This window comes from Hyperolius riggenbachi, chromosome 8, assembly GCF_040937935.1.
Source record: "Hyperolius riggenbachi isolate aHypRig1 chromosome 8, aHypRig1.pri, whole genome shotgun sequence".
Classification (NCBI taxonomy): domain Eukaryota; kingdom Metazoa; phylum Chordata; class Amphibia; order Anura; family Hyperoliidae; genus Hyperolius; species Hyperolius riggenbachi.
In genome coordinates, this window is record NC_090653.1 from 216812476 (window position 1) to 216834946 (window position 22471).

Below are 22471 nucleotides of genomic sequence, written 5' to 3' on the forward strand. Positions count from 1 at the left end.
TAAAGTATGATGACTTCAGGTTATTAATTAGTAGCATTTGCATAAACTGAAGTACACTGCAAAGTTAGGACTCTTTTCCACAGGCAGTTGATAGGCAGTGAAATGCCTCTAAAACTCTCATAACTGCTCACGACTACCTGATAACTGTTTACTGAGCACACAGTTCAACTGCTCGTGGAAAAGAGGCCTTAAAGTGGATCTAAGATGAAAAACTAACTATAACAAGTAACTTGTCTATATATCTTATCTAAAGTTTAGATAGTTTACACAGCATATCTAGCTGCAAAAGTTTGATTATTTATTCTTGTGATACAATGAGGGCAGCCATGTTCTGTTTGTGACATTTTCAGAGGCTAAGGGCTGGAGATGATATCAGCTTGCCTGTGTGTAAATTCAGTTTCCTCTCCTTCTCCCCTCTGCCTCTGAAATCAATGGCTAGTAACCCCTCCCCCTCCTCCTGCCCAGACTGAGCTCCTGAAAGCCCTTGCTACTGTCTGAAAATGCCAAGGCACTCTGAAAAGCTGTGGACGAGGCTTGTTTAGTTTATAGGGAATTAGAGTATTGAAACAAAAACAAAAAAGTATTTGGCTTGAGGAATGCCCCATAAACTATATGAAAGGAACACAATTATGCAATGAGTAAAAGTTTATCTTAGATCCACTTTAATCAGTTTATCAACTGCAGTAGGCTAACAATTCTCTGTGCTCCATTTGTTCTTTGGTATTCCCTTACCACAAAGGTAACCACTGTTTATTCTTCCGGTCTTGGCTTAACTAGGTCTGTTTTAGCTGTAGTGATGTCATTAAACACCTGAAGTAAAAAACTAACAATACAGCAGAGCAATACTCGGGTCTGGAGGCAAATATTTAACAGAAACCTTTCTTTTCTTTATCTTTTAAATACAAATGGAAAGTCATCATTCTTTAGTTGCTAAGGTGAGAAAGCAAACAGTCAGCTCCTCTAAAAGGAGATTTTATCTAAGTTTACAGAGGATTATGAACACTGCTAGAAATTAAGCCACAGTAGACTAAAATATTGCATAGTCATTAGAAATCCAACTGCAAAGAGTAAAGGTCAGATAGGTAGGTAAGGTTAAAGCGGATCCGAGATGAAAAACTAACTATAACAAGTAACTTGTCTATATATCTTATGTACAGTTTAGATCAGGGGTCTCAAACTCAATTTACCCGGGGGCCGCAGGAGGCAAAGTCAGGATGAGGCTGGGCCGCATAAGGGATTTCACGTGTCCCCGCCGCAAAACGAGGGCTGCAGAGCCCCCAAATCGCCCCGGGGGGCAATCCGCCGGCATTTCCTGGAAGGGGCAGAGCTTTCAGCTTCAGCTGACCCCACATAATTCAAAAAAAAAATTCCCACACTCTAAACATAAAATTTTTTGGGGGGAAAATAGGAAAAAATGCCAGGAATCTTCATACAGCCATATTGCGGCTGTATAGCGATCCCTGGCCAAAGCGCTGCGGCTGCGTATGGACCCCCTGGAAACCCTGTCAGGAAATGTATTGCTCTTTCTTTTGATACATGTAAAATGACACTACTGTTAGGCTTGCTACTAAAAGTGACATTTACCGCATTTAAAAGTATACTATTTTCCTTTGAAACTTTAAAATCGATTTTCTCAAAAACTATAAGGTCTTTTTGAAAAATTGTTTTTTCCTCTTATTCCTAATGATCTCCTTAACATATCCTGCAAATGTAGGGTTTCTAGCATTTAAGGTGGATTTGCTATAAACCATTAAAGTCGGCGGGTTTTTAAATGTGTATTTTTTTCCTTTGCAACTTTAAAATCGATTTTCTCAAAAACTATAAGGCCGATTTGAAAAAAAATGTTTTCCTCTTGTAGCCACTGGGGGCCCCTACAAGCTCTGGGGCCCTGGGGCCACAAAATATTGTATCGAGGGCCGCAAATGGCCCGCGGGCCGCGAGTTTGAGACCCCTGGTTTAGATGGTTTAAACAGCAAATCTGTCTGCATACTGCTTTATTAGAATATGTTTATTTCTCCCTGTGATACAATGACAGCAGCCATGTTGTTTGTAAACATTACACAGAGGCAGGCTTATCTCCACAATCAGCACTCAGACTGAAAAAAACCTAATCCCCCCTCCTCCTCCCTCCGCCCCTCTGCCTCTGAAATCTCTGGCTAGTAACACCTCCCCCTCCTCCTGCCCAGACTGAGCTCCCATGAGACATTGCTACTGCCAAGGCTCTCTGAAAACTGTGGGTGGGGCTTATTTCGTTTATAGGGAATTAGAGTATTAAAACAAAAACAAAGTATTTGGCTTGAGGAATGCCCTATAAACCATAGGAAAGGAACACAATTATGCAATGAGTAAAAGTTCATCTCAGATCCACTTTAAGATACATGTAGCGATTCTGATTCTATTGACAAAGCGAACGACTTTATTGGGGAATTGACTTCAGTATAATTATTATTATTATTATTATTGATTTATAAAGCGCCAACATATTCGGTGGTGCTGTACAAAGTAAGAAACAAACATGGGGTGCATAATAATGCAGACAATGGTGTACACTAATATACAAGATACATAATTAGTGACAAAATACAAAAAATAACACAGAATACAAAAATAGAATTGGTAATGACAGTGATAAAAGTAACATGATGAATAAAATGTATAATGATTTCCAAGACACAAAAGGGGGAGAGAGCCCTGCCCTTGCGAGCTTACAATCTAAAGGGAATGGAAGGAAACAAGAGGAGGGGTAGTATACGATAAAATATATAAAGGCAGTGTGTTTTAAGATACCTAGTAGGAGTGCAATTTGGTCTTAGGACAAAGGGAAGTGGCCTAAGGTTTTTAGAGAGTGTTTAAAGGTTACAAAGGTTGGCGAGTGACGGATGTGTTGTGGGTTGATCAAAAGTCGATCAGCTAGTGACCCACACACTATAAACGATATCTCATGCAATTCACCCTCACTAATCCATCTGAACGATGTTGTGTCTCCATAATCTGAATGCAAAAAGTCGATCGAATGATACGTAAACAGTAGCCAATTCCTCTGCAATTGACCAATATCTTGCATCCTACTCGATCGACTAAGCTAGTCAATTCAACATGATATCAGCCACTTTTCATCGATTGGGCATACTGGAACACACTTGATTCTCTCTCGATTCGATAAAATTATTGAATCAAATAGTCGATAATACAGCAAAATCGCTAGATGTATGGGCACCTTTTAGGTAGCCATACATCTAGCAAGGATGGGCAGATTTGACCAAGAGACAAATCTCTCTCCGATTAAATCTGATTAGAGAGAGATCTGTCGGCTGCCCAATCAATACAGGCTGATTCCCGATCGATTTCAGCATGAAATCTCTTGGGAATCGTCCAAGTCCCCTGCATCCACTGTAACACCACTGTTCTCCTAGTGTATAAATGTATATGTGTACATTTATACATTACCTGTCCTGTGTCGCGGTGCCAACCCGTCTTCCAAATCTGCCACTCTTCCATTAGCCCTATACATCCCCACAACACACACGACATGTGCTCTGCATCAGTGCTGTGTATAGGGCTAATGGAAGAGTGGCGGATTCGAAAAATGGATGGGCACCATGACACAGGACAGGTAATGTATAATTGCACACATGTACATTTATACATGGGGGAACAGTGCCAGGGGTTGCCCCGCGTTTATTACTCGTCCCGATATCTCTTGCCATTACTGCCGCACACCCAATTGACTACGACGGCCCCAACATGCAGCATGTCCGATCGGCATGCTCGCCCTGAGATTGGTTGCATCGTCAATCCGGCATGCACTTGTTGGCACCGATTTTCATTAATAATTATTGAATCGGATGGTCGATCGGCAGGTAAGTCGCTAGATGGGTATCTTTGGGCATCAGAAACAGTATTTAACCACTTAAAGACAACTGGATGAATATATTTGTCCAGTGTAGTTGTGGAGAGTGCACCACCATTTTGTTATTAAATGAGGCACGTGGTATCAATTCAACTGTGACAAGTTGTAGAATACATTTTGGTATGTTTTAAAGCTTGGACCCACATCACATAAAAAATAGGTAGGGACAAACTCAATAAAACATAAAAAAGTCATTTTCAAAATTATGATCAAACTTGGGAAAGTTTTAGCAAAACAACAAGAGACATATATGGTATCATTTTAACCATGATAGCGTTTAAAGAGTTTTGGGGTTGAGGCCTATGTATTGTATACTCTTTTTTTTAGTCACAAACTGAATCAAAAGAAATTAAATGTTTGCATATTCTGTAACAAAATAAAAGACTTGTAAAATGAAAACAAAGCAACAGAATGTAAAAAAAAAAAACATATATTGTTTTAGGAACCTGGCTTTTTAAATATGTATGTCATGGGGGTATATTACTATCATTTTGCAAATAAGGTCTTGTAATCATTGATAGTGTACAATGAGAAAGCAAGAAACAAAAAACAGAAAAAAGACACCTTTATTTTCCAAATACAATATTGTCACCACACATTGTACTAGGAACATAATGTAAATGTTGTGATAACCAGGATGGATAAACAAATAAAATTTGTGGGTTTAACTTATAGTTGGCACTGTTAATTGTAAAGCTATAATTGCTGTAAATGGAGAAATAGTGTGTTTTTTCAATTTTTTCACTCATTTTCCCTTTAAAATGCATAGAATATAAGGTAATTACTAAACAAAATTATCACACATTTGAAGCCTATTTTGTCCTGAAAAAAACAATATATCGATCATTTAGGTGTTATAAGACGTAATAAAGTTATTGGGGAATGAATGGGAGAAGCGCTGATAAGTGAAAATTGCTCTCGTCCTTAAAGAGACTCTGAAGTCTCTTAAAAATCCTGTTTTTATTACAAAATCCTGATTATCATGTCAGCCCTACCTAAACCCAAGCTGCCATGATAAACAGGATTTTGTAATTAAAACAGGATTTTTAAGAGACTTCAGTGTCTCTTTAAGTGATTAACCTTAAGGTGATTTGTTAGGGTTAAGCGAATGAAGGGACTGGCACTGAAACTCCATTGAAAACCAAGTTATGCAGCCAATGCAGGAGAGAGTATTAGGTGTGCTGTTCCAGATAGTCTAAGCCAGTGTTTAAACCGACCAATGCCGGCTGTATACCTATCAGCATCCCACAAACTAAAGGCTGTTACACTGGAGCAGCAGACAGGCAGTGAACCCACCACTGTCAACTGTTCAGGCGACTGTATTTATATTAACAGTAGCACTTCTGGTTGAAGATCTGAAACAAAACAACACAAAAAAACAAACCTGTTCCTGTGCAGTTTTCACAGGGAGTCATTGTTAGACCCTGTACTTGGGTGCATCTATTGCCATTGCTATAATGGTAAGATTATACTCTAATAGTTTATTGTCATCCTCTGATATGTCTCGGTAGTTGGGATGTTATTTTGGTCCGTAATTAATATGTCTACTGTGTATTGATTTTCTAGATTGCAGATACAGTAACTGAGAACACAAGGCTACTGTTGGCTATTGATAACACCAAACTGGCTTCTGATGACTTCCAGGAAAAGTGAGTATCCGAGGTAAAAAATGGATCCATAAAATATCCATAAAATGCACTTAAACCTCATCTGCAGAATGCTGAACTCTTGGTGCAGGTGATAAGGACAGAACAATCTTCTCCGGAAACAGTAAATTCGGGCGCCTGAGGCTAGTGGACAAATCGGGCGCCGCCATTCACTCCTATAATAAATATCGTTTAATGGGCGCCCGATAGGAAAAAAGGGCGCCGGTGAAAAATAACGTTTTAAAAGCGGCGCCCGGAGACTTAATGTTTTATTACTGCTTCTCATGATTACACATTATTTAATGATTTATACATTTTTAAATATTATTTTTAAACGAAAAACAGTACAATATTTTTTTCAAACATTATTTTTAAACGAAAAACAGTACTTTTTTTTTTTTACATTATTTTTAAACGAAAAAACCAACAGGGGGGTCTTAGGTTTAGGCACCAACAGGGGGGTCTTAGGTTTAGGCATCAACAGGGGGGGTCTTAGGTTTAGGCACCAACAGGGGGGTCTTAGGTTTAGGCACCAACAGGGGGGTCTTAGGTTTAGGCACCAACAGGGGGGTCTTAGGTTTAGGCACCAACAGGGGGGTCTTAGGTTTAGGCACCAACAGGGGGGTCTTAGGTTTAGGCACTAACAGGGGGGTCTAGGGGTTAGGGGTAGGTACAGGGAGGGTTACTTAGGCACCAACAGGGGGGGTCTTAGGTTTAGGCATCAACAGGGGGGTCTAGGGGTTAGGGGTAGGTACAGGGAGGGTTACTTAGTAATTTTTTTTTTTTTTTACGTTATTATACGTTTCAGTATTTAAACGAAAGATTAACGTTTTTACAATTGCCGATTTAATGCACATTATTTAATGATTTATAACTTTAAAAAACATTAATTTTAAACAAAATATAGTACAATACATTTTTAAACGTTATCCATGCTTATCGTTAAAAACCCGGCGCCCTTTTTTCCCAGCGCCCCTTTTTAACGTACGCATCTTCTCCCTTCCTTCCTCTGCAGACACATAAACCACTGCTGACCAAAAAAGTAATCTAGTTAAATTGAACGAAAATGTCACTCGGTTAAAAGAAAAAAAGCCTGAAAATACAATGTTATTGCTCCAGGGTTGTCTTGCAGGTCTGTGACCCCCCTCATCTTCACCACCAATCCATTGGCCATGTCCCAATCGGCTCGATTCACAAAGTCAGCACGCCTAAAATACTTTAGGTGGGATAACCATTGCACCACGCTGGTCAAAAGCCAGTTTAGGCGTGATAAGTTTAGATAAGTTTAGATCGCGCGAAAAGCAGTGCCATTAAACTCTATGCGAAGTGCACCAGACTTTGCTAGTGCAAAACTTTTGATCAGCTGTGCACTGCGGTGCTATCCTAGTTGGTTCTTAAACTTATCACGCCTAAACTTATCATGCCTAAACTTATCATGCCTAAACTTATCACGCCTAAACTGAGTTTAGGCGTGATAAGGGGCTTTTCACCAGGGTGCTAACTGTTAGCGCCGCTTTGTGAATCAAGCCTATTGTGTCTGCTCAGATGTGAAAGAGAAGGCCCCCTTTCTATTTTTTGGTATTGCGAGTGTTAAAGCGACCACACATCTAGCGATGCATGGGCAGATCAACCAAGAGACAGATCTCTCCCTGGTGCCAATGTGATGTAAGATCTCACCTGTCTTGCTGCTGCTACCACCAGCCTCCTTCGCTATTACCCTCATGTCTGCCATTGCACCGAACATGTACCACAGGGGCCATGTGTGACGTCACACAAGTGTCTGGTGCCACACAGGGAGGAGGCAGGGGGTCCCGGAAGCGGACCTAGTGAGATTTTACACTGCACAGGCACAGACTAATCTTAAAGGCACCAGTACCCTCAGAAGACCATGCTAATTCCATTTTTACAGGTTACATTTAGAATTACATTAGCCCTAACCTCTCTAAAATTAGATTTAAAAAATATATATGATTAAATATGAGGACAATATCCCTAATCCTCACTCATATTGTTTGCATTATATGCTATATAGTGATAGCACTAATAATGAAGCTAAGCCTCTCTTAAGAGAATTAATATGTGAAAAGCAACATTGAGTTATGCAGGCAATCATGTAAGCAGAGTTGCTTTCATAAAATAAATTCCTCAGATAATCCCCAATGAGTATGCCTTGAACTAATGATAATCTGCACTGCTATGCAGTCTACCTGCACACTGGATGAAAACATGTTGTTTTTTTTCCTTTAGGTGGAGCACAGAATCTGTGCTGCGTCAATCTGTGGAAAGGGACATGAATTCTCTGAGAAAATCAAAGGAAAGCAATGAAGCCATTAATGATAGTCTGAGAGCCGATTTAGACGACCTACAGAATGAGCTGTTGACTTTAAAGGCTGACCATAAGAAGGTACCATTAATGAGTAACTTTCAATAGGCCGCACAATAATTAACCAGCTGTGGAACCTTTTGACATATTTTTTGACTAATGAAGTGGTGCAGACTTGAAAGCTGAAATGTTTCTTGATAAACAGCTTATTGTTGTGGCTTTGAGCCTCATCTAAGTAATGATTCTCTGTATTCATGATGCTAAAGACCTGCGTCTTTCCAATGTTATTTTGAAGGTTGTTACCTAGCAATCTAGTCTCTGGGTTTATAAGAAGCCAGTAAACCAGCAAACTCTGAGGCAGGGGTCACACTTGCAGGGCCGTTTTCCCCTGCGTTTCCCAGGATTCCGTCGGGTTTTGCGGTCGCGTCTAACGCGTGCGCTTTTCCGTGTGTGTTTCCGCGTTTATGCGTTTGCATGGCATGTACTGCCATGCAACGTGCGGGAAAAAGCAGAAAACTGTGCGTTTAGAAAACGCGGAAAAAACGCGGAAAAAAACGCGCACAAACGCATGCGGTACAGCGTTTCCTGCCCTAGGCTATTAATTTCAATAGCCTCTAAAATCGTGCGCGTTTTGCCGTTCGCGGCAAAACGCGCAAAAATGCATGTAGTGTGTTCCCTGCCACTCTTCTGTCCAATGAAATTCATTAGTGTTTGCTAGGAAACTGGGGTTCACAGGTTATCAGGTGACCGGCTATTTATAATGCTACAGGACTGCATTGGTTAAACTGCTAAATTCACCCAGTGTTCTCGGTTGAGTGGTTTCATCTTTGCTGCCTGGGGAATTATATCTTAACATATACCTGTCAATAATGATGTAGACCAATGCATTTCTTGTTCATTACAGCATCCACCAACACTGATGAGGAAACTAACAGCAACGTTTTAAGGGAGGGATCACCCTTGCAGAGCCATTTTCCCATGCAATTCCCAGGTTTTCATCAGCTTTTGTGATCACGTTTTCCATGAACGTTTTGCCGTGATCGTTCCGTGATTTTTTGTTTGTGGCAGCATAACCTGCAATTTAAAAATCAGGGGGGGAAGGCAGAACACTTTGCAATTTAGAAACGCATAGAAAATCACAAATGCACAACACAAAAGACCGGTCACGTCAAGAATTTCCTGAGCGAGGCTATTGACTTCAATAGAATGTGGAATCATGCGCGTTTTGGCGTCCGTGGCAAAACACGCACAAATGCAGCTAGCTAGTGTGTTTCCTGCTTAAGAAGCCTACCCTAAAGAAAAAAAATAATAAAATTAATAAATGATTAAAATGTCTAAAAGCTGGAGAAGTAATCCCCCCCCACTCCCCACGGAATAAATATACACTTATATTAATACCATGATTATTTAAGACTCTGATGAGGGTAAATTGTTTCCAGTAGGGATCTCTATCTATTTCATGTTTTGTTTTTAAATATACAGTTATTATTTTTTTCTTTATGATACGCCCTCTAATAAAACTTGATTATGGTATGTTATTTTCATATGTCTTGGTGCACTTTATGTCCTTGGATTAAACTGGATTTTTATGTTTTTTATGTCACGCTGGGTTTAAATGAAGACAAAAAAAAATTGGCACATTTATGAAGAGCAAAAATGGAACACATATACAGAGCAACCAATCAGCCTTCAACTACTGAGTTAAAGAAAGATTCCGATTGGTTGCTCTGTGCAACTGCTCCACATTTTCTCGTTACCTGTATTGATTATCCACTTGAGGACCAACATCTAAACCCCCCCTAAAGGACCAGAGCAGTTTGAAAAATGTATAGGTCCCCCATTTAGATAGCCAGCCATAGGTATCCCCAGTATGGATAGCTAGACATGAGTGTCCACAGTATAGATAGGTGTCCCCAATATAGGCAGCGGGCATTATTCAGCTCCAGCGACGAGCAACTCTCCCCGCCTCCACTCTGCCTGGCAACCAGCCGTGCACTGCTGCTAAGTTCTGGGTCCCAGTTTGATGATGTCATCAAGCCAGTGCAAAGCTGGATGCCCGGGCAGAGTAGAGGGGAAGCGACAATCGCTGGAGGAACTTCAGGAAAGGGAGTCCCGGTCCTCTTCCTTCCTTCTGCTGCCACCGCTGCTTCAGTGATCACTATGATCATCGGGGAACATAGTGATCACGTGATCAGGAGCCGATCACCATGGCTCCTGATCAGTGAGGGGAGATGTCAGCTGTCACATGACAGCCTAATCTTCCCTCTTGGGTGTATGCGATCGCAGCGGGACTTCAAGGACGTTACAGTTATGTCCTGTCAGCAGCAGGCAGCTACACAGAGGACGTAACTGTAACGTCCTTGGTCCCAAAGAGGTTAATCTGCCACAAAGTCTCATGATGAATACTGTTAATATAGAGTATTGGTTTACTGCTCACTTGTTCACTTTACTGCTCACAATTGTTCACTTACTCAAGCCAAGGAAGGTACATACACAGAGGCATTTTAATGTTCAGGGTGGCGTAAGATTTAAGTATGCTAATGTAAAAAAATGTACTTATACAGGATCTTGCAGCTGTGGAAAAATCATTGGCTCGTGGAAAGGTGGAAGTTGCTGTGGATGCTGTCCAGGGGCCCGATCTGCAGTCTATTTTATCTGAAATTCGTTCACAGTACGAAGACATCATAAAGAAAAACAAGGAGGATGCAGATGCTCTATTTCAGGCACAGGTACATTTACAGAACAACATTTTTACATTCATTAGACTAGTGAACTATAAGGTAAGTTACTTTAAATGGATGATGATATCTGAAAAGATTTGTTGTCTTTAATTCATAAAGGCTATTATGCTAGATCAGACTGGTATGATTCTTGGTAGTCAAAATCACCTCCAAGTATCTATGTGAGAAAGACCAGGAGCCCAATGGTGCAGTATCGTATATATCGTATAGAGTTGGTATATGATAGAAAAATGTAAGAGCTCACAAAGGTGGGTGGCAACAATCTGCAACCACCATTCAAGCCTACAAGAAAATAACCGTCCTCGCACATATTTCAGGTCCTCTCGGAAGGCTCTGATCGGTCGCACTTTATTGCTTACATTAATGCTTACAATGTAAGACCCCTAACAGAGTACTTACGATCGATCACACACTTAGCTTGGTCCATTTTATAGTGTATTTAAAAAAAATTCCAACAAAAAACACTGAACGTAGTCAATGAACAATACACCAATAAGCAACAACATAAAAAACACTGACAGGTGGTGTGAATAACATGGACTAACTTGTTATAATAGCACTTGCCACAAGGTGGAATATATTAGGCAAGAAGTGTATGGATAAGAAGGAGGCACGCAGTAGGCTTTTATAGTTGCATTTATCAAATCTCAGCAGTGACACAACATGTTTCTGAGTGACGCAAAACATGTTGTGTAACTGATGAGATTTCATAAACGCAAGGCTGAGTCATAAACGCTAGGCTGAGTCATAGACCCTTGTTGCTGTATGTTCCATCCCATATTGCCTGATGAAGCCGGGCCACACCAGTGAAACGCGTTGCTTTGCCCCTTTGGAGTGTATATATAAATACAATTGCTTGTTGATATAATATCAACCTGTTTTTGTGTCTGCTTGGAGGAGGTTAGTCCACCACTGCCAGCCCTTTTTTCTGCTTAAGTTTTAGCTACTTTTATCCTTTTGGCGCCTCTGTTCATTTACACATTGTTCAAGTCCACCCCTGGTGGAAGGGTGTCAACCCCTTGTTTCCAGATCTACAGATAGCGAATTCTTAATCCTGAGCGGGGACAGGTCTAATATCCCCACCTACATCTACAGTGGTTGCCTTAGTGGTAACCTATGTATGTGAGTATAACTTTACATACTTGCCTCTCATTACCCACATCAGTCCAGTACATACTGCACTATATTGGGCTCTCGGTGTTCTCTCTTGTTTTCTTGTTGATATGTAGTTGTGTCACTAGTAGGAATGGTCAATGTGATGCAAATAATTCTGCGTTGATGCAGGTTTATGCAAATGTCGTATGCAAATATATGTTGATATGTTGTTAAATTTGGGGTTGGTGATTGCAAATTAAGTTACATGGTAGTACTATACTCTACATATATACTCCCTGCAGAGCTGTTGTGAATCCACTAAAAAATATTTTGCACATTGAATTCAGAGGTGTTGTCTATCACCTGTGAACCTGCATCAGATCATGCATGAAGAATATGTAATAGAGGAAGAATCCCCTCATTCTCCTGCAGAGTACCTACGCTACACCTAACAGCAATATTCTAAGTTTAGTTATAGTGCATAAAAACACAGAGGTACACAAATGCTTAAAACTTAGAATGCCCCAACACACTGTCTGTTTAATAAAATTCACTGGAACCCTGATCAGCTGGGTTCCAGTGTATAGCTCCACTCTCTATATCATACATATCAGATACAGAAAAAGTAGAGGCCTTTTTCTGCAAGGTGGCAGAACTACGCACTGGAACCCGGATGTGGGGCTCTGGTGAATCTTATTATGCAGAGACATACTGGGGCATTCACGTTGGCCGGGATGGCTGACAAGGTAGAATGTTAGCTTCCTGATCAGGATCTTTTTGTTCCCAAAAGCAGAAGCCAGCTCATTATAGCTTTAAAATTCCTAAGCTTTGGCAGTGATGAATTGTTACATACTCTCAATCAACAAAATTGTAATAGGCAAATTAGAGGAGTCGGAGTCGAGGAGTCAGTGGAATCATAAACTGAGGAGTCGGCATCAAGTGATTTTTGTAGTGACTCCACAGCCCTGGAAAATATGCCTTAGAGGAGATCTAATTAAAATGTATAAATACATCAGAGGGCAATATAAAAGCTTGGCAGATAAGCTTTCAGTGCCTAGGCTTGTGCAAAGACCTGTGCATGGAGGAAAAAAGTTTTAGCCATTTATTTAGAAAAGGGTTCTTTACAGTTAAGGTGACCATACATCAAGCGACTTGGCGTCCAATTGACCATCCAATTCACTTATTATAATCGGATCAGATGAAAATCGGTGCCTCCAACTGCATGCCCAAGCAATGATTTGACCAATTTTGTGCCAAAATTAGTCACATGAATCCAGGGCCGGCCCTAGACTTTTTGTCGCCTGAGGCAAAAAAAAAATTTTCATGAGCGGGCCGGCCCTGCATGAATCAGTCGGACATGCTGCAAGATGTAGGGAAGACATGATAGATAGGATGCACGGCGGTAAAAGCAAGCGATATTGGGAGGAACAATGAACTTGACGAAACCCACAGCGCTGTTCTGGCAGTGTATAAATGTGCATGTATATGTGCATTTATACATTACCTGTCCTGTGTTGCGATGCCCTTCCGTCTTCCAAATCCACAGCACTTTATTAGCCCCATATACGCTGGAAGCGCACAGCACACGCACGCCACGCCGGCAGCATGTACGAGGCTAATAAAAAGTGGCGGATTCAGAAGACAGACAGCACCGCGACACAGGACAGGTAATGTATAAATGCACACATGTACATTTATACACTACTAGTATAGGAGACTCGGTGGCACATTTACTGCAGCCAACGGGCTTGTCAATCTGCCGTGTCGGGCGAGTGTTTCCTGATGCCGCTGCCGCCTTCTTCCTGGACCTTCATGCGGAAAGAGCAGATCTGTGGACTGTGGTGAAGTACTTTGCTTTTCCCTGTAGTTGTTGGGGAGGGGAGGGTGTTTTAGAGTGTGTGCATGTGTATTACTTTGTACTGGATCGCGTGTGTGTGATCTTGCACTGAATCTTGTGTGTCTGCTGTGTGTCTTAACTTTGCACTGGATTGAGTGGTGTGTGTGTGTGTGTGTGTGTACAGTGTGTATGGCCCAGTGCACACCAAAACCGCTAGCACATCCGCAATACGCTAGCGGTTTTGGGAGCTGATTTCAGAGCGATTCTAGGTATGTTTAGAGAGGTTTTCTAAACATACCTAGTGGTTTTGGGTGCGTTTTTGTGTAGCAGATTACACATATTGTTACAGTAAAAGCTGTTACTGAACAGCTTCTGTAACAAAAATGCCTGGCAAACCGCTCTGAAGTAGCGTTTTTCAGAGCGGTTTGCGTTTTTCCTATACTTTACATTGAGGACGAAACGCTTCCGAAAACCGCAAACGCGCAGCAGGAGGCGCGTTTGCGGCTTTGCAAAAACCTCAAACCGCTGGTGTGCACCATCCCATTGCAATACATTAGCCAAGCGTTTTTCCAGGCGGATGCGGCCGGCGGATCGCTCCAAAAACCGCTCGGTGTGCACTAGGCCTATGTGTGTGTTACTTTGTACTGAGTCCTGTGTGTGGTGTGTGTGTGTTACTTTGTACTGAATCCTCTGTGTGTGTGGTGTGTGTGTGTTAACTTTGCACTGGATCCTGTGTGTTTGTGTTACTTTGTACTGGAGCATGTGTGTTAACTTGCGCTGTATCCTGTGTGTGTGCGCGCGTTTGTGTGCTACTTTGTACTGGAGTGTGTGTGTGTGTGTGTGTGAACTTGCACTGAATCCTGTGTGTTTGTGTGTGTGTGTGTGTGTGTGTGTGTGTGTTTGTGTGTGTGTGTGTGTGTGTGTGTGTGTTAAAGTGTACTGGACTCTGGACTTTTTTTTGTTTAATTCTCCCCATGAGGGAGGTTTGTAACGCAGTGTGCCGTTGAGGGAAGCACCATTGCTTATGGGGGGCTGTCCTCTAGCCCTTCCATCCATGTGGAGTGTGACATGAGAGTCCAGAGCGATTATTTGGAGTTCAAAGATTCCACGCATGGAGCATGCTTCCAGCTGTCCCTATGCATGTCGGGAGATGTACTCGCATCTACAAACTACAGCTCCCAGCATGCATTGCAACAGCCAAAAGCACATTCTACAGGTGGAATCTTTAAACTCCTGGTCACAGCGGACTCCCATTACGCAGTCCACATAGATGGGAGGCAAGAGAAGCAGCCTCCCATAGTTAACCTCCGATCGCTGCCGCTACCCGCCGATTCGCCGCTATACCCGTCGCCGCAGCCGCCCCCCCCCCCCCCAGACCCCGTGCGCTGCCTGGCTAATCAGTGCCCCTTTGACGTCACAACGTAGATGACGTCGGTGACGTCATCCCGCCCCGTCGCCAAAGGCGATCGGAGGGGCTGGGGGGATGCCGCTCAGCAGCGGCTATCATGACATTGTCTCGCTACATGAAAAAAAAAAAATTTAAAAAAGGTATTTGCTGCCCCCTGGCAAGTTTTAACAAACCGCCAGGGAGGTTAAATGTGGAATGTATTGCCACAGAAAGTAGTTATGGCATATTTTATATCTGCCTTTGAGGAGGGCTTAGATGCTTTTCTTGTGTTGAAAGACATTCAAGGCTAAAATTAGTAGGTCATTCCCAGTGGTGTTGATCCAAAGATTTTATTTGATTGCCATCTGGAGTGGGGAAGGAATTATTTCCCCTGTTGGGGCTAATTAGACCATACCTTGTAAGGAATTTTCATCCTTCTCTGGATCAACAGGGATATGTGAGGGTGTAGGTTAGTGTTGTACTTTATTTTCTGGTTTAACGTCTTTTTTTTTCAACCTAAATAACTACAGTGTTTCCCCTAATTTAAGACATCCCCTGAGATTAAGCCCTAGCAGGAATTCCTAGCATGCTTGAAATATAAGACATCCACGAATGTAAGCCCTCCCCGAATATAAGCCATAGCAGCAGCCCACATGACACCAGCAAGTCACGCTCAATACAAAGCCTGGATACAGGATAGCAGCAGGATAATGGGAGTTGTACAGTCCTGTATATGTGTCAATTTGTGTGTTTGTTGGAGCCAGCCTTCCTGATGTGTCGTGATAAGCATCATCAGCACTTCACCTCTTCACCTTTTCCCAGGACACACAGCTTATCCTATCATAGCTCTGGGGAGCCTGACAGAGTTCTCTGTCTGCAAGAAATAGACTTAAGGTGCGTACACACGCACTACCACCAGCAACGACAGGTCCGCAGCGCGTACACACGTGCTACTGTCGGCTGAACGTTCGCCAAATGGGAGGGGCCGGCAGACCCGTCGTTGCCGGCAGTAGTGCGTGTGTATGCACCTTTACCCACATGATCAGCAGAATCAATTTCTTGTAAGAAATCATAATTTTATGACTGATCTGCAACTGTTGTTTCTGAATGTTAACAGTATTAACTAAATTCAACAATATCATTTGTTTTTTAGTATGAGGATGTGTCATTACAACTGGCAAAGGAAGATGAAGATGTCCGAAGGACACAAGATGAACTCAGGGAGAAAAAATCTGTGTTACACAGTCTACAGCTGGAATTGGACACCGCAGGAAACCAGGTAAGAATACATGAGTGCTTCATAGACTATACTGCTATCAATGGACAACCTGAAGCTAATAAAGCCAGCATTTACATGTTAGCATATTCTGCAAATATTCTCATGAGTTCCACCCAAGAGGGAAAAGCTAAGATTTGCAAACACATTTTGTAGAAGCTGATTCAGTTAAACAGCAGTTATCTGTGAACTGTTTAGTGGTTTGTCAATGTCCTGAGACACAAGGCGGCTGAGATGAGTAAACTGCTCGGGTGAGCCGTTACAGGAGTTGGAGGAATCCTCTCTTGAAACATCAAAGGAGGGATTAACAGCAGCTCAAACAGCTGATAAGCTGCCTCCTACTGCACAATGGTATGTGCTGATTTGGCGTCAGATAATTTCCTCTGCTGACGCCACTCATCTCTAACTAAGGGTAATGTAATATTGAAATAGACTTTTTTTCTGCTACAATATATGTGTTAAACATTGCCACACTTGCACATATTTTATATTAAATGACATTATAACCAGTTATTTAACCATAGTGCCCCTTTAACTGTACTTCCTAGAAAAAAGTAATGTATTAGAATATATTTAGCTCATCATATACAGTACAAAGGTTCAATGTGGTGCCCACTCACCGCACTGTAGAACTGTCAGCTATTTGGGAAATTCTGCAGATGGCAGTATGCACTGTTGCGTACAGGGCATGCATGAATGGACTGTGAAGTGAGCACAATGGTGCTAAAGGCAGCTAACACAATTGAAAGGAGGTGCAAATTTGGATGACAGTAAGTAATAACTAATTCCTGGTCGCTAGGAAACTGCTTTGCTACATATCTTGTTCACTTGAATACCTCAGTACTACCAGAAGGCTTGGATCTCACAAGTTACTGTATTTTTTGGATTATAAGACTCACTTCCCAAAACTGGGGAAAAAGTCACTGCGTCTTATAGTCCAAATGCAGGGAGTTCTGGACTTGTGAATGCCTGCCAATACAAACCTTTAACCCACTGAAATGTCAGGGGCTTCCTGTACTGTGCCCATGCAGAGTAGGACACAGGTGGACAAACGGAGGACACAACGGGGCATAGAGGTGGACACAAGGGGGACATGAAAGGGCATAGAGTAGGACACAAGAAAGACAGGGACACATGGTGGGCACAGAAGGGCACAAGGGGGACAAAGAAGGACACAGGGAGACACAAGTGGTACAAGGGGGCATGAGGAACAAAGGGGGCATAATCCACAAGATGCCCCTTCACCATGGATCCACCAGGTTTAGTATATATTTTTTTCCTCTGGCTTTTGTCCTCTAAACCTAGGTGCATCTTATAGTCCAAAAAATACAGTAATTAAGTCAAAAAAAATACAGTAATTAGGGTTATTGACTGTGCAATTATACATAACTGTGACCTCCTCCAGGGTTGAGGAGGTGGACTTAAAGAATAAGCTTACATATAAATATATTTAATCAGATGCTGGATGATGTGGAAACAACCTGGCAGCCTTTTATTTAGAAACCTTTCTTCTGTATGTGACCCCCGCCCCCAACCACCCCCTCAGCCCCTCCTCCCCCCCCCCCCCCGATGCGCCTGGGGGGAGCTCCGCCCTGCCCACTCCTAAAAGTGGCATGGGTCAGAAATACTTCTAAGGGCTGGAGGAAGCCCCAGGTAAGTGAAGCTTAACTTTTTGTAGTTATTACAGCGAAAGGGAGTGCAAGCCTGTTTCAAGCACAGAAAACACATAGCATAATAATGAGAAAAGGTCAATTATAAACAAAGAGTAGAAAAAAGTCACTAAATAAAAATAAACTGTAATAAAAAGTTTAACTTTTTGTGTTTTACAGATTAATGCCCTGAGGAGAGACCTTGAAGAAACAGAACTCCGGTACAAGAAAGAACTGGAAAAAATACAGGGCAATATAGGCTTAGTAGAGCAGGAACTGTCTGAGGTGCTGCGCGCTGTACAGAACAACAAGCTGGAATATGAAGCACTGTGGAAGATTAAAGAGACTCTGGAGGCTGAAATTGCAGAGTATAGACGTCTACTGGAGGGAGAGCCACAGTAAGTTTGTCCTCTACACAAGCGCCAATGGAATGCAGTTATTTCACAACTGAGTGATTAACTGCTGTGCCTTGAGAATGTCACAGGCCAGTGTGATATGTAGCCCCCTCTTTATAAACACAGGCCTTGAATTCCTGAGCTGTCCTTGGTGTGTGGGAGATTTAGGTTAATATTCATGCGTGTACGTGACATGTTCAACACAAACTTCTCATACTCATCTCACATTGTCAACACATTTCACAGCTAAAGTGCTAGCAGAACAGCTTAATTAACAGGAAATAATGTTGGCAAGTCACATATTATTACTGTACTTAAAAGAGATAGCAGGAAACCGCCCCCATCAGTCCCTGCCCATAATGGAGCTTTAATATTATTATTTTTGATTTATAAAGCGCCAACATATTCTGTGACGCTGTACAAAGTAAGAAATAAACATGGGGTACATCATAATACAGACAATGGTATACACTAACATACAAAATACACACTTGGTAAAATACAGAATGGATACAAAATACAGAAATAACATGATGAATAAAATGTATAATGAATTCCAAGGCACAAAAGGCTGAGAGCGTGAGAGAGCCCTGCCCTTACAAGCTTACAATCTAAAGATATCAGCATGCACTCACATACATATAAAAATGTTGTGGTTTTTTTTTTTTTATTCAAAATTACATTTTTTGCCTAATTACTGGGGTCTCTCTTTAGGCCAAGGGCCATATCGCCGCTCTTGAGTGTGCTAGGGTGCCAAACTAACAAAATTAAACACAATATTTGCTGATTGCATTTAGGTACACTATGCCTGTGATATTCTGCCAAAATATTTTAAATAACACATATACCGTGTGCAGCTAGCACAGTAGCAGCTGCTAGTCAGTGGCTGTTACTGCTGCTGGCATAGTAGCAGCTGCAAATCAGTGGCTGTTACTGATGCTGGCATAGTGGTAGCTGCTAATCAGTGGCTGTTACTGCTGCTGGCATAGTAGCAGCTGCAAATCAGTGGCTGTTACTGCTGCTGGCATAGTGGCAGCTGCTAATCAGTGGCTGTTACTGCTGCTGGCACAGTGGCAGCTGCTAGTCAGTGGCTGTTACTGCTGCTGGCATAGTGGCAGCTGCTAGTCAGTGGCTGTTCCTGCTGCTGGCATAGTGGTAGCTGCTAATCAGTGGCTGTTACTGCTGCTGGCATAGTAGCAGCTGCTAATCAGTGGCTGTTACTGCTGCTGGCATAGTGGCAGCTGCTAATCAGTGGCTGTTACTGCTGCTGGCACAGTGGCAGCTGCTAGTCAGTGGCTGTTCCTGCTGCTGGCATAGTGGCAGCTGCTAGTCAGTGGCTGTTCCTGCTGCTGGCACAGTGGCAGCTGCTAGTCAGTGGCTGTTCCTGCTGCTGGCACAGTGGCAGCTGCTAGTCAGTGGCTGTTCCTGCTTCTGGCATAGTGACAGCTGCTTGTCAGTGGCTGTTACTGCTGCTGGCATAGTGGCATCTGCTAGTCAGTGGCTGTTCCTGCTGCTGGCACAGTGGCAGCTGCTAGTCAGTGGCTGTTCCTGCTGCTGGCACAGTGGCAGCTGCTAGTCAGTGGCTGTTCCTGCTGCTGGCACAGTGGCAGCTGCTAGTCAGTGGCTGTTCCTGCTGCTGGCATAGTGACAGCTGCTAGTCAGTGGCTGTTCCTGCTGCTGGCATAGTGACAGCTGCTAGTCAGTGGTTGTTACTGCTGCTGGCATAGTGGCAACTGCTAGTCAGTGGCTGTTAATGCTGCTGACATAGTGGCAGCTGCTAGTCAGAGGCTGTTACTGCTGCTGGCATAGTGGCATCTGCTAGTCAGTGGCTGTTAATGCTGCTGACATAGTGGCAGCTGCTAGTCAGAGGCTGTTACTGCTGCTGGCATAGTGACAGCTGCTAGTCAGTGGCTGTTCCTGCTGCTGACATAGTGGCAGCTGCTAGTCAGAGGCTTTTACTGCTGCTGGCATAGTGACAGCTGCTAGTCATAGTCAGTGGCTGTTCCTGCTGCTGGCATAGTGGCATCTGCTAGTCAGTGGTTGTTACTGCTATTGTGGTGGCTGATAACCTACAGGTGAACAAAGGGGGAGGCAGAGCAGCAACATAAGGTGCCCCGGCATGTGGCACCACAGCTATGGCCTGCAGGCCCCATGGAATAAATAACTGCCCCCCCCCCTCCCCCGGGGGGTTAGGCCACAGCGATGCAGGCAGAGGTTTCCAAAGATTTTTTTCAGTCTTCGGAAACATGGCCACAGCTGCACAGCGGAGGGGGCAGAGCATCACCTATGGCCTGAAGATGTTAGGACAGGTGAATATGTACTTGTATCACTAGTTGCCCTGATTGTAAAGTATGTTGAACCGCCACTGTATCTATGCTTTCCATTATGTTATTGTACATTGCTACAGAAGATGTTGGTGCTGTAAACAGTGAATAAAAAAACCCCCCATCCTCTTTATTACAGAGCCCGTCAATTTAAGCTTAGGTAGTCTTTAAATATATTTTAGAACCCACTCTTCATTGCCCTCCTGCATGAAAAAAGAGTGCTTATAGGCTCTTTAATTTCAGTCACCAGAGACAAGGTTAGGTACCTACTGTCACCTACTTTATAGGTGAGGTGGAAATTATGAAAATGTTCCTCCAGTGGCTGAATTCTGGTGGGGGGAAGGAAAGGTGAGAAATGATTAGCCTGGGAGGTCATTTAGGAAGGCTAGTTTTAGGATCCAGGAAGGGGAGGTTAGCCTGAGATGTTAGAAGGTCAAGGTTAGACATCAGGAAGAAGGTAATGTGTAGGTTAGACATTAGAAAGGGGGGTACAGTTAGGCATCAGTAAACGGGTAACTTTCATGGGGTTAGATTTAGGTTGCAGGAAGTGGTTAACAATGGGGGGGCAGAGGGAGCTTTGGGGACATAAGGTCAGGCTTCAGGAACTGTTTGAAGAGAACCCGAGGCGGCATTTTTTCAGTCTTAATAGGACACAGAGGCATGTTCTGTGCATAATCACATTTCTCTGTGCCCTTGTGCTGGCGCAGTCAGCCTCCCCGCCCCCCCCCCCCCCCCCCTTCCCCTGCTCTGCTGTCTTCCCAGTAAAATACCGTCAGGCTAGCAACAATCTGCTTGTCGCCCAGCCTTTTCATTTACCTGCAGATTGTCACTCCATTACAGGCTCCCCCACCACTTCCTGCCTCCGCTAGCTTCCTCCAATTGTAAACTAAGCCGTGACCCAACAAGTAATTCCTGGGTCGTGGCTTAAATTTAAGAATGCTGCCTTGGGTTCTCTTTAAGGCCAGGCCCAGGAAATGGAAAACATTAGTGGGGAAGTTAAGGTCCAGCCTCAGGAAAGAGTTAATATTATGAAGTAAAGTTAGTGTTAGGCTTTAGAAAGGGGTTAATGTTGGGGGTAAGCTTGGTTTAGGAAGGGATTTTTTCTTAATGTCAATAAAAACTGAGCATTCCCTGGCAGCAATGCTCTCATAGCCCAATGACTCTCTAGAAGACACAAGAAACAGCCAGCTTCACAAACGCCAGATAAAGAAAATACTAGTTTTCACCTTCATATGCATTAACATAAGTGTATGGGCCACAATCTGAGGCCAAACTGCTATTCTCTGTGTCAGTACATTCACACTAATGCAGAGAAAAAGGGCGGGAGATAAATATCACAACAGATTAAGGTAAGTATAGATTACTCGTTCACTTTGAAAAAATGTTCTGCTTCAATACATCCATTGATGACGAAGAAATTGACCTGTTTTTATAATGTGTACTGAGTAATCAGTCCCCTAGACTTAATTTATCAAAACAAAAAACTCATTAGTTATAGAGTCATAAATGATATCAGACTGTCTTCCTTGGGTTGATGTACTAAGTATAATATTAATGCAATTTGAAATGCCTCATCATATAAGCCTACACTTAAATCAAAGCCACAATGAGTGATTATGAAAGATACCGTTACTGTCTTTGTTCTAAATAATGCAAGTTGTTTTCTGGTTGTCGTGGTGATTCATTGAATTGTAGGTGTGACTGTATGGCAGCCAGACAACGAATCTCATAAGTGTTATGTTAGTGGTATGGGTTCAGCTCTGAAACAAAGGTAGAGAACTCAGTGGCCAATTTATAAAAATCAGAAACTCAAGAAGACCTCATCATTTTTTATTTATTTTTTTGGTTCTCAGCATTCTAAAATCATATTGCCACTTTTATACATGTC

The 22471-nt window shown here is 42.6% G+C and overlaps 1 protein-coding gene across 2 annotated transcripts in view; it reads left to right on the plus strand.

Moving 5' to 3' along the window:
* Positions 1–22471, plus strand: part of LOC137528451 (keratin, type I cytoskeletal 18-B-like) — a 98921-nt gene that overhangs the window by 56170 nt on the left and 20280 nt on the right. For both annotated transcript variants that reach the window (XM_068249745.1, XM_068249746.1), the window contains exons 3-7: positions 5477–5559; positions 7804–7960; positions 10444–10608; positions 16093–16218; positions 18045–18262. In XM_068249745.1, coding sequence (XP_068105846.1) covers positions 5477–5559; positions 7804–7960; positions 10444–10608; positions 16093–16218; positions 18045–18262 — 749 coding nt within the window. The remainder of the gene's footprint in view (positions 1–5476; positions 5560–7803; positions 7961–10443; positions 10609–16092; positions 16219–18044; positions 18263–22471) is intronic.